General features: G+C 42.9%; 1 protein-coding gene across 7 annotated transcripts in view; it reads left to right on the top strand.

The window, feature by feature from the left end:
- The window catches only part of LOC136881088 (uncharacterized), a 525,856-nt gene that overhangs the window by 323,783 nt on the left and 189,841 nt on the right, over positions 1 to 12,232 (top strand). For all 7 annotated transcript variants that reach the window (XM_068229307.1, XM_068229305.1, XM_068229302.1 and 4 more), the window contains exon 3: positions 1,245 to 1,281. In XM_068229307.1, coding sequence (XP_068085408.1) covers positions 1,245 to 1,281 — 37 coding nt within the window. The remainder of the gene's footprint in view (positions 1 to 1,244; positions 1,282 to 12,232) is intronic.

Raw genomic sequence — 12,232 nt, 5'->3', positions numbered from 1 at the left:
TTTACCTCGGGCTCAGCGAGGGATCCCCATCTCTACCGCCTCAAGGGCAGTGTCCTGGAGCGTTAGACTTTGGGTCAGGGGATACAACTGGGAAAGGGGAACCAGTACATCTCACAGGTGGCATCACCTGCTATGCTAAACAGGGGCCTTGTGGGAGGGTGGGGTGAGGATGGGGTGATTGGAAGGGATAGACAAAGAAGAGGGAAGGAAACGGCTGTGGCCTTGAGTTAGGTACCATCCCGGCATTTGCCTGGAGAAGTGAAAATTGTATGCGGTCAACATACATAAACTGCAATGAACCCCTCGGACTCAGCGAGAGATACCACCTCTACCGCCTCAAGGACAGTGTCCTGGAGCGTCAGACTCTGGGTCGGTGGATACAACTGGGGAGGATGACCACTACCTCGCCCAGGCGGCCTCGCCTGCTATGCTGAACAGGGGCCTTGCGGGGGGATGGGAAGATTGGAAGGGATAGACAAGGAAGAGGGAAGGAAACGGCTGTGGCCTTGAGTTAGGTACCATCCCGGCATTTGCCTGGAGAAGTGGGAAACCACGGAAAACCACTTCCAGGATGGCTGAGGTGGAAATCGAACCCACCTCTACTCAGTTGACCTCCCGAGGCTGAGTGGATAGCCCTCGTGTCACTTTTCAAATTTCGTAGCAGAGCCTGGAATCGAACCCGGGCCTCCGGGGGTGGCAGCTAATCACACTAACCACTGCACCACAGAGGCGGAACTTATTTCTTACAACGTAAATTGAAAATGACATGGACTTCTGTCCTCTGTCTTTCAGTATTTTTTGCCTCCATTTCAAACCCGGGTATCGCTGCGGTGATCCAGACTGACTGGGAGAACTTCCGCCAACCTTCACGGCCATTGGCTGCCCGCCCGCTTACAGCGCTGAGCACCCGCGGGGCGATATGCCGAGCGTGAACACCTCTGCTCTAGACCAATCAAAAGAAATATCACGCATTCTCCTTCAGCGCACAGCGCAGTGACCCGAAATAAATATTTGAATTAATATATTTTAGTCCAGTATGACATGTTCGTTGATTATTTTTACAAAACTTCTTTACTGCTTATACTTTGAATAAAATAAGTTAAACACTTAGAGTAGTTTCAGTTAGAACTATCAGAATTGCTGAGTCCTTACGTATACTGAATGCTTTATTATAAGGTTCTAACGTATGTTTTGAATACTGTCCCCTTTTTCGGTCTAATCCTTATTCTTTTCTTTCATTATAGGAGGACCACGTCTGCATAGCGTTCGACAACTTAACAGGTAAGCCCCGAATATCCAGGTCAAAAACGCAATTCAGATCAAAGCTTCTCGTAAAAGGAGTTCTGGAAAAATATTAAACCGTAAAATCCGTTCTACTAGGCCAGTGTTTTTAGCATACATCTAGTTCGGTTGCAATGAAATCATGTGTTCTAAAGCTCACATGCATGCAGTATTTATACAATACATGCAACATTTCAATATTTACAAATTAATTAATTCATTAATAGTTAAGAGAAATTAAATAATTGAGTAGTATCAATGCCTTCGTGATGTACAGGCCGTACTGTAGGAAGCCTTCCAAGCCCGTCAGCTGATCGACTAGAGCTGTTTAAATGAATGTTCTGAATTGTACTTGTGAATCTAATACATAGTAATTGAGAGTGTTCCGGGGATACCCGTGGAGCAGAAAGAGGTAAAAGAACGTGCCGGGGTTGAATGGGTCTAACTACAAAATCAAAATTAATTTAAAACTAAACTGAAGGTTATATTTTCAGAACTTCAAACTTAACAGTTTTTGTTTTAATGACAATATTACAGATACAAGTAGCAATCATTAAACAAGATTTGGAAAAATCCAACATTCAGAACCTTAACACTTTTGGGCTTTAAGCCCCTATTTTTACACTTTTACAAATGGAAAAAGAATTATTTCGTTTAGGGCAGAAATCCCTGAATTCATAGAGCACTTACTCCCAAAATACAATATCTAGCCTTCCAGAGGCACTCGTTACAATTACAAACTAGGGAAAGAGCTAACCGGCTCTCAGTTTCTTACTGCCTACTCAAGGCAACATTACATCAATCTCGAGCCTTTCAAGGCACAACTTACAATTTGAAACAGGGGTATCTCGTACGCAACCTATAGGGGCCTTTGCGGAAAAGAACAGGTTAAGTAAATGGCCCGAAACACAAACTGAATGGAGGCGTATACATACACTCCTAGATATGAACACTAAAACAATCTAAGGGGCTCTAGGCCGATGAAACAGGGGCTATTCCCAAACTACTGAGGTGACTCGTATAGAATTATTTTACCACATTACAGAATGAAAAACAGTTATAAAAACGTGGTCACCTCAAACCAAGATGAAGGGGAGCTCGAGAGGGTAATTCACTCTCTATCCCCGATTTACAGTTAAATATTTAATGTTTTTACATTAGCCGGAAGAAAGTTACATTTTAGAAAAGTTGTTACATACTAAAGAGTCGGACCTTTCCCTCGGGTTAAACTGCGGATGTAGCAAGAAAGAATAAGGTTATGTTGCCATTACCTTGTAGATGTTCAGCTGACCGATGAAAGAGGCCGCCCGCCTCCTGCTTTGACACACACGCTCAGTAAGATGACGATCAGTTGGCCAAGAAACGTGAAAAGCCGCAGTTTATAAACCCTCAGGGAAGGTTCGAGATCATTCCAGATGAATCAGGACACACCCTCTTAATTTTTATTGGCAGATACAATGTGAAGAAAAAATACGGGATTGGTTGGAAATTAATTACAAAAATTAGGGATTGGCTAGGTTCAAAACTGGCGGAAAGAAAAGGAAGAATTGCCAACCCAAAAATAAATGAACATCAATCAGTTACAAAAACCTAGAAATACAAAACTTCTTTAAATTATAATTTCTTTTTACCGGGCGAGTTGGCCATGCGCGTAGAGGCGCGCGGCTGTGAGCTTGCATCCGGGAGATAGTAGGTTCGAATCCCACTATCGGCAGCCCTGAAGATGGTTTTCCGTGGTTTCCCATTTTCACTCCAGGCAAATGCTGGGGCTGTACCTTAATTAAGGCCACGGCCGCTTCCTTCCAACTCCTAGTCGTTCCCTATCCCATCGTCGCCATAAGACCTATCTGTGTCGGTGCGACGTAAAGCCCCTAGCATATATATATATAATGTCTTTCATTTCGCACCAGGGTGCATGATCTCAGTTTTTAGTGGTGTCATGTGTGGAAAAATGTCCAAACTTCTTGATGAATGGCAAACAAAACAAGGAGAAATTCCCTCAGGTTAGGCAACTGCACAATAGCGAAATTACATAATATTTCGGTGGTGACATCTTCTGGTTAAAGTTCTAACTTCTTGTATTATTGGTTTCACTTTTTATTGATAGAGGAGTTCTTTTAGGCGCTAATTTTGAATGCGCGGCGTAGAGGTGTACCTCCTGGTACTGAGAGCATTCTTTGGATAATTGTGGCTGTTGAAAGCAGACCTTTATTTTTTATATATTGCATACCTGTTGTGGGACGAACACGGCTATCGACTCGATTTGTGCCGTGTGATGAATGATGCCCACACTGAACACTTGTGGGACAAACTGTTTGAATTGCACTTTCACTTGAAGTATTATTTACAAATGTAAGCTCGATGTAATAAACACTACAGAGCCTTAAAACCCCGATATTCATTTTGAAACACCCTGTATTATTTTACCGTCCGATGTGAAGTGAGGCAACTGCTGTCACCGTTTAATGGAAGATGACTTGGAAGCTAACACTTTCTTGCTTTCACTCGCGACGCAGACTGCGGGAGGTTCCTGCGTCCTTTCGGGGACTCTGGTTTACAAATTCCCGATTTTAAGCTTTTCTTTCAGAAGTATTAAAAAAAAAATACTGCTCATGTTGTAACCAAGGTTGAAGTTTACAGAACACAACTTTATTTGCTTCACTTTATGATATTTACACAAATAACTGAAATTTATTTTGAAGCAAAAGGGAATTTTGAATCTTGAGAAAAGTCTGTCTTTATACAATATGTACAGGTTTGCAGTCTTTATATACACTTCTATCTTGAAAAGATAGTCTTTGTGAATTGACACGTTGATAGTCGAGAACTATCTGGCACACTAACATAAATGTTCATGAGAGTCCTTGTTTGTTGAAGTGCCTGAATTCCTAAAAAGCAAGTTCAATTGATTGAAGAAATTCCACCTAGCGAAACTAAGGGAGCTTGCATAAGTTAGGGAATGAAAATGGCTTGTAAAAGAATTACGGAACATAGGCAGCGGAAACAGGTAAGGAAGCGGTGACCAGAGGTGAAACCTCGTACTGCCAGAAATTCAGTCCACCTGGTCGAAGCACATTTTCAAGAGGAGTAGCCTCCGTGCTCGACTTAGGGTGTATTCTGGAGCTGGACACCGGGGCAAGTGGGCAATTGAGCAGGCAGGGAGCTCCTATTTATAGTACACTCGATGGTCAGGCACGCGCACTGAGGGCTGCGCGTCGAAGCTAGCAGAATGATACACAGGCGCGCGTGCAGCTGGCTGGCGGGGCGAGAAAGGGAGCGCCGGACATACAACACCCTCCCCTCCTAAATACGCCGGTACGGCGTGAAACGGCGGCGGCGCTGGCGGCGACTGCGATGCTGGGGCGGAGCTGCTGATTTCTCTGTTGTATTGTCCGGAGCTGGAACTGGGCGGAGTGGCGCTGTCTCGTCCTGAAAGGAACCCATTGTTATTAAATGATCTAAAGCGCGTTCAGCAATAGATTTATCAGGTTTAGCAATAGCATCAATAGCTGGACAGGGGCGGTAGCGCAGACGTATCTGATCTTGATGGCGGCAGATACGTTTCTCCGTAGTCTGTATCTCGTATAGACGATGACCCAAAGATCTGCAGATGACTCCAGGTATCCAGAGTGGGTTGGATTTGAATGTCCTGGTGTAGACCTTGTCGTTGAGGGAGAACTTCGTTGGTGAGGTCTTATGCTGGGCCGGAAGAGGCTGTAACAGAGAAAGTAAAGTTCTATGAGGTCGTCCATGGAGCTTCTGTGCAGGAGTGATATTATCAGCGCCGGGGAGAGTTCTGTAGTTGTTTAAGAGTTGGAGCAAGGCTTGGTCTTTATTTAAGCCTGAAGAGACAGCTTTCTTCATACTTCTTTTAAATGTTTGTACGAAGCGTTCAGCTTCACCATTAGATTGAGGGTGAAAAGGTGGTGCTAGGATATGACGAATGCCATTATGTGTACAAAAGTTCTGAAAAGCAGTAGCTGTAAATTGAGGTCCGTTGTCTGAAATGAGTACTTGCGGTAAACCTTCTGTAGTAAAGATTTTCTGGAGAGCACGAATGGTAGCTTCGGTTGTAGTAGTCGAATGCATATCCACTACATATGGAAAGTTTGACAGTGAATCGATGACTATTAACCACATGGAATTGAGGAAAGGACCTGCGAAATCGATGTGAACTCGTTCCCATGGAGTAGTAGCAGGAGGCCATGAAGCAAGATCAGAAGACGGGGCGTTCTGATTCGTTTGACATTGCTCACAATGACGTATTAGCTTTTCGATGGCGGCATCAATACCGGGCCAGTAGCAGTGTTGACGGGCGAGTTGCTTTGTTCTGGAGATACCCCAATGGCTTTGGTGTAATAATTCGAGAACTTGTTTCTGTAGGCTAAGTGGGATAACCACTCGGAAGATGGTGCCTGCTTCTAGGAGTACAACTCCGGCACGAGTCGTGAGACGATGCTGCATACGATGATAAGGTGCCAGGTGGGCAGGAAGTGTGCTCTGAAGAGGCCAGCCGTTGCGGATGTAAGTACGTACAGTAGCAAGTGTACTGTCCTTATCCGTAGCTTTAGCTATGCAGGTAGCATCAATAGGAAAACTGGATACAGTATCTTCAAGTTCTATGTCCAACTGAAGACATTCAGATTCTTGAGAATCGAAGGCAGTATCAGGACCAACGGGTAAGCGGGAGAGGGCATCAGCATTACAATGCTGGGATGTGGCTCGATATACAATCTGATAGGAATAATCAGAAAGGAACATGGACCATCTTTGAAGCTTTCTGAGGGAATTCTCTGGGATCTTATTACCAGGATGGAATAAGTGTACGAGAGGCTTATGATCGGTAATGATCAGGAAATGGTGGCCATAGAGATATTCATTGAAACGGCGAATACCAAAGATGATGGCTAAAGCTTCTTTCTCTATCTGTGAGTATCGACGTTGATGGTCATTAAGTGTTTTCGAAGCGAAGGCGATGGGGCGTTCTTGTCCATGACGATCCTTCTGGGAGAGAACGGCACCGACACCGTAGTCTGAAGCGTCAGTAGCTAGCGTGATGATCTTGTCGGGCTGAAAATGAGTGAGTTGTATAGCTTGAATTAAGGCGTTGTTGATTGTTTTCCATGCCTGTTGGCATTGCGGAGTCCACTGAAACTTAACACCTTTTTTACGTAGAGCGTTTAATGGAGCTGCCACTGTAGCGAAGCGTGGAATGAACTTATTATAATAGTTCGCTTTGCCTATGAAGGACTGAAGCTGCTTGAGGTTCTGAGGTGCTGGCATGTTTACTATCGCGGAGACATTCTGCATACTAGGACGAATTCCATTCTTATCAAGTATATGTCCGAGGTAGTGAACTTGAGGCTGAAAGAAGGTACATTTAGCGAGATTCGCTCGTAGGCCATTGTCTTTCAATTTCTGGAGAAGAAGGCGGAGATTGGTTAGATGTTCCTGATGATCTTTTCCAGTAACAATAATATCATCCAGGTAGTTAGCACAACCGGGAATTGAGGCGGTGAGTTGAGCCAAATAGCGCTGAAAAATAGCCGCTGAGGATGAAACACCGAATGGGAGCCGCTGGAGCTGGAGCAGTCCGAGAGGGGTGTTGAGTGTGAGAAATTTCTTAGATTCTTCGTCTAAAAGTAGCTGGAGATATGCTTCTTTAAGATCAACTCGAGAGAAGAATTGTCCACTAGAGAGACGACGGAATAAGTCTTCTGGACGTGGAATAGGAAAGATATCGGTTTCGAGTTGTGCGTTGACTGTAGATCGAAAATCGCCACAAAGTCGAACATTACCATCAGGTTTCTTGATTACCACGAGTGGAGTAGCCCATTGACTAGAAGTAACTGGGACAACAATTCCAGTTTGTATCCATCTTTCTAATTCTTTCGTGACCTGGTCTTGAAGTGCTAGGGGTACTGGACGAGCTTTGAGGAAGCGAGGCTTAGCTCCGGATTTCAGCTGTATGTGAGCTGTATAGTCTTTGGCTGTTCCGAGCTGAGAGTCGAAGACTTCAGGAAACTGCGCTAGGAGAGCGGTAACGTCAGAAGTAGGATGCAATGTAGATACGACGTTAATGTTGTCATGTATCTGGAAACCAAATAAGTTAAATAGATCCATGCCCATAATGTTTGATGCAGTGTAGTTGTTAACTACGAGAAGAGGAATGTCCTTCTGAATTCCTTTATAACTAGCCTGAAGCTTGATTTGACCTTTGATGTCAATTTTCTTCTTGTTAAATGTCACGAGCTGGATGTCAGCTGGAGAGCATGAAGGTGAACCTAAGTCGTGGTAGGTAGTCAGGTTAATAATAGAGACAGGGGATCCAGTGTCTAATTGAAAATCGACAGATCTATCAGAGAATGAGAGAGGAATGATGATTTTGTGAGAATCCTTTGTGGGAAGAATAAGATTGATCGGATCAACTTCCATGTCTTGGCGGGGCTGTATATGCTTCCGGCGCGCTGCAGTAGTCTTAGCAGGGCGGAGCGAACTTTGACAGACAGTCTGAATGTGTCCAAGTTTATTACATCGTTCACAAGTAGCTTTGAAAAAACGACAGTCACGACGTTCATGATGCTTGAAACAACCTCGGCAGGAAGGCAGGAGTTTCGAGGTGCTTTTAGAATTGGGCTTCCGTGTAGCATTACGAGAGGGAACCTGGCGAGAATGCTTGGTGGAGAGCGCCTTATCCGTACGGTTCACTGTAGCAGAGGACTTGCGGGCCTGAGGCGAGACTTGTGCAACTTCGTGTGGAGAAGCTATGGCTGCGGCAGTCTTGGTAGTAAGCTCATAAACCGTAGCAATACGCTGGACGTCTTCTAAAGAAGGGTTACTCTGCTTGACAGCGTCAAAACGTATTTTGTCTTCAGGAGTATGTAAAATTAGCATGTCCCGAATGAGAGAATCAGTGTAGGATGAACCACAACCGTCCTTGGAGCAGATGAACTGGCAGGGTTTAGCTAGACCACGCAATTCAGTTATCCATTCAGTATGTGTCTGATGGGGTTGCTTTCTGCACTGAAAAAATTTATAGCGAGCAGCCACTATGTGAGGAGCTTTGGCATAGTGTTCCGTGAGACGGGCCAATAGCTGCGTGAAGGGTACCTCAGATAAGTGTTCTTCTGGACTTAATTTACGTAGTAATTCACACGTAGCATTGCCAACCGAACTAAGAAATAGTGCGCGGCGGCGTTGATCATCTGTGACAGAATGGCAGATGAAATGCTGTTGCAAGCGGGCTAAATAAACTGACCATTCTTCCTTAGCTGGATCAAAAGCAGAGAACGGAGGAATAGCTGATGGCTGTGTAGAGACAGAAATAGCTTGAATAGCCTGAATTAATGCTGCCTGTTGTTGTTGCATAAACTGTTGTTGTTGCTGCTGTAAGGCTTGGAAGATCGTAGCGAGTTGTTCCGCAGTAGCCATTGCGAGATGCGTGCAAGAAAGAGTAAGGTAAGCTGAGTGTTAGAACTGGTTGGAGTGTCGTTGTTGTTTAGCACGTCGCCGTAGAGTTGACCACTGGGCCCGTTGAATGTAGTGTTGGTTTCGTGTGTACCTCGTCACTATAGAGTTGGCAACTGGGACCGAAGAATTGTAGTTTGTTGCTTTTTACCTCGTCGCCATAGAGTTGGCGACTGGGGCCGAAGAATTGTAGTGTCGCTTTTTTACCTCGTCGCCATAGAGTTGTGTTGTAACCAAGGTTGAAGTTTACAGAACACAACTTTATTTGCTTCACTTTATGATATTTACACAAATAACTGAAATTTATTTTGAAGCAAAAGGGAATTTTGAATCTTGAGAAAAGTCTGTCTTTATACAATATGTACAGGTTTGCAGTCTTTATATACACTTCTATCTTGAAAAGATAGTCTTTGTGAATTGACACGTTGATAGTCGAGAACTATCTGGCACACTAACATAAATGTTCATGAGAGTCCTTGTTTGTTGAAGTGCCTGAATTCCTAAAAAGCAAGTTCAATTGATTGAAGAAATTCCACCTAGCGAAACTAAGGGAGCTTGCATAAGTTAGGGAATGAAAATGGCTTGTAAAAGAATTACGGAACATAGGCAGCGGAAACAGGTAAGGAAGCGGTGACCAGAGGTGAAACCTCGTACTGCCAGAAATTCAGTCCACCTGGTCGAAGCACATTTTCAAGAGGAGTAGCCTCCGTGCTCGACTTAGGGTGTATTCTGGAGCTGGACACCGGGGCAAGTGGGCAATTGAGCAGGCAGGGAGCTCCTATTTATAGTACACTCGATGGTCAGGCACGCGCACTGAGGGCTGCGCGTCGAAGCTAGCAGAATGATACACAGGCGCGCGTGCAGCTGGCTGGCGGGGCGAGAAAGGGAGCGCCGGACATACAACAGCTCAAGATACGAGTCGGCAAATATTTTAGTTTCTCGGAATAAATTAAAAGTTGTTTTAATCGATTTAGGGATAAAATTAAGAATATAGGCAAATAAAGGTTCTAACGTCAATTTAGGCATTTGTAGGCATTATAGGATCGCCGTTTTAACCTTACAAATAACTTAGATAAAACGTGTAAATACAACTTCATTTCAAGTTATCTCTTCAGGAAGAAAATATTTTTTTGCCGAAAATCCGAGGACTGGTAATAAGATATTCAAATGTTCTGGAAAGAGATACAACTTGTAAGTAGTTTATTTGACATTGATAAATTATAATAGTAAAATAGTACACGATAATCAAATAATCCTAGCTCCGGGCTGAGTGGCTCAGACGGTTGAGGCGCTGGACTTCTGATCCCAACTTGGCAGGTTTGATCCTGGCTCAGTCCGGTGGTACCCTCGCACCCTTAAATTTACTGGCACGTAAAAGAACTCCCGCGGGACTAAATTCCGGCACCTCGGCGTCTCAAAAATCGTAAAAGTAATTAGTGGGACGTAAAGCCAATAACTGTTATTATTATTATTATTATTATTATTATTATTATTGTTGTTGTACCGGAAGGTACACCCGCCCCGTTCATTTAAATAAACCGCCTTGGAGAATGCCACCTTCAATATAAAACTTGCAACAGCTTGTGCAAGGAATTTGAACTCTTGTGAACAGATGTCTCACAAAAACGTATGTTATGCTTTCTAGTGTGAAGAGGGACTATTAAGATTGCAAAGTAATTTGTTATTTTAAGGTTTGCTAAACTGAATCGTTTATTCCTTGATTTTGGTACGTTAAAGTTTACAGCACTTCTACCTCTGTCCGCCAACTTCAAATATTGACCAATAGGAAATTTTGTATATGTATTTTTCCACCAATAACATACATCTTGTACCTATTTAATTACCCAATGGAAATTGGGGGTGTGTCGGGCCTTAGCCCAGAGTTTTCTGGATCTTTCCTCTGGGATATAAAAGCTGGCACATTTTTCGACCAGGTTGGCTTATTCACCGTTTCATTGTAGTGTGCTCTTGTGAGGGGTGGCAGGGGTTGCCGCTTTCGTCGTCGAGATGTTCATCAGATTAAGGTAATTAAGTAACAGTGTTTGACAGCTAGCTCGAGGGGAAGGTTCCAAAACTTACTAATATAACTTCACAAAATGTAAATTTCAATCTTCTAATGAACAGTAAATTTCAAACAAGCCTAAGAAACTTAGCCAAAATTCGGGAGTAGAGAGTGTGACACCCTCTCGCGTTCCCTATCAACTTGACTTTGAGGTGACTATGACCTTGTAACCGTTTTCTGTCTGTAGCGTTTGTAACTTAAAATTTTGCCATCTAGTCACCTCAGTAGTATAGGCTTAGCCTCTGTAATTTCGGGCCAGAATCCCAAATAGAGTTTTAATCTTTTAATTGCAAATTTCAAGGAGGCGGTTTTTTCACGAAGGCCCGGTAGATTGGGTATTCGATACCGTGAAATTGTATTTCATTTTGTGTGAGTATGTTAGACGGTTGTGCATCTAAGGCATTAAATAGTGTTGGAATTGCAAAATGTAGGCTGTGCCTTTGATAGGCCTGGACATTTTTTTTGGAAATGCAAATTTTATACAGCGAAGACGTTCTGGATATTAATGTAAATGTTGAATGATGCCTTTGGAAGGCTGTAATCGTGTAATGTGCGGAGAATAGTCTCCTAGATTCCAAGATAATTTTGTGGAGCAAAAGGTGCTCTTGAATGTATATTTTGAATACTCTGTAAAAGAAATTGAGAGGCTCGTCTCCTCGACTGCTTTTGAAAGGAGCTGCAGCGCTCATTGGAGGATGTATAATTAGTGAGCTTCAAGCTCAAGGTTGTCGTCATTCGATTTTCTAAAATTGTTTATGATCTTTTGTACCTGAATTTTGTAAAGTCTTGTTTCTGAAAAAAGAAATAGCTGAAGAAGAAATATAACCATAATTGTAAAGTTTTAAACCAATCTTCTGATTGTCCTATCTTGACCCATTTATGCCCGCACCTTCTTTCACCACTGTAAAGGACGGAAACCCCGTAATTATTATTATTATTATTATTATTATTATTATTATTATTATTATTATTATTATTATTATTCGTGGTGGCAGAACTTTGGTACCGAACAGTAAACTCTGGTGAATGAATAGTTTCGTTATTCCAACGGTAACCTTCTTGAAGTTTGAAAATAAATGGTAATGGAAAGTTAGAGGTTTCGTGGTAGTTACATGGATGGCACATAAAGTGAATGGAAATCACGATATTTAACAGGATATTATTTAGAACGATCGAAATACAATACCAATATCAAATTGAAAATAACAAGAACCATTGAGAAAAACACATTCGAAAGGAGACAACAGTGACTCGAGCATGCCATGGAATTACAATATACTGTAGTTTATCAGCACAGCAAAGAATTAAATACACAGTTTACAAATTTGAACAACTAATTGACATCTGAACAAGAATAGAACCCGGTGAGGTAGAAGGAGAGGGGACTCTAGGTAGAAACGCGATGCGAAGGATTCGTCCTGG

Source organism: Anabrus simplex, chromosome 9 (assembly GCF_040414725.1).
Source record: "Anabrus simplex isolate iqAnaSimp1 chromosome 9, ASM4041472v1, whole genome shotgun sequence".
In the NCBI taxonomy this organism is placed as follows: Eukaryota; Metazoa; Arthropoda; class Insecta; order Orthoptera; family Tettigoniidae; genus Anabrus; species Anabrus simplex.
The sequence above is the reverse complement of the archived record's forward strand: the minus strand, read 5'-3'. Positions and strand labels throughout refer to the sequence as shown.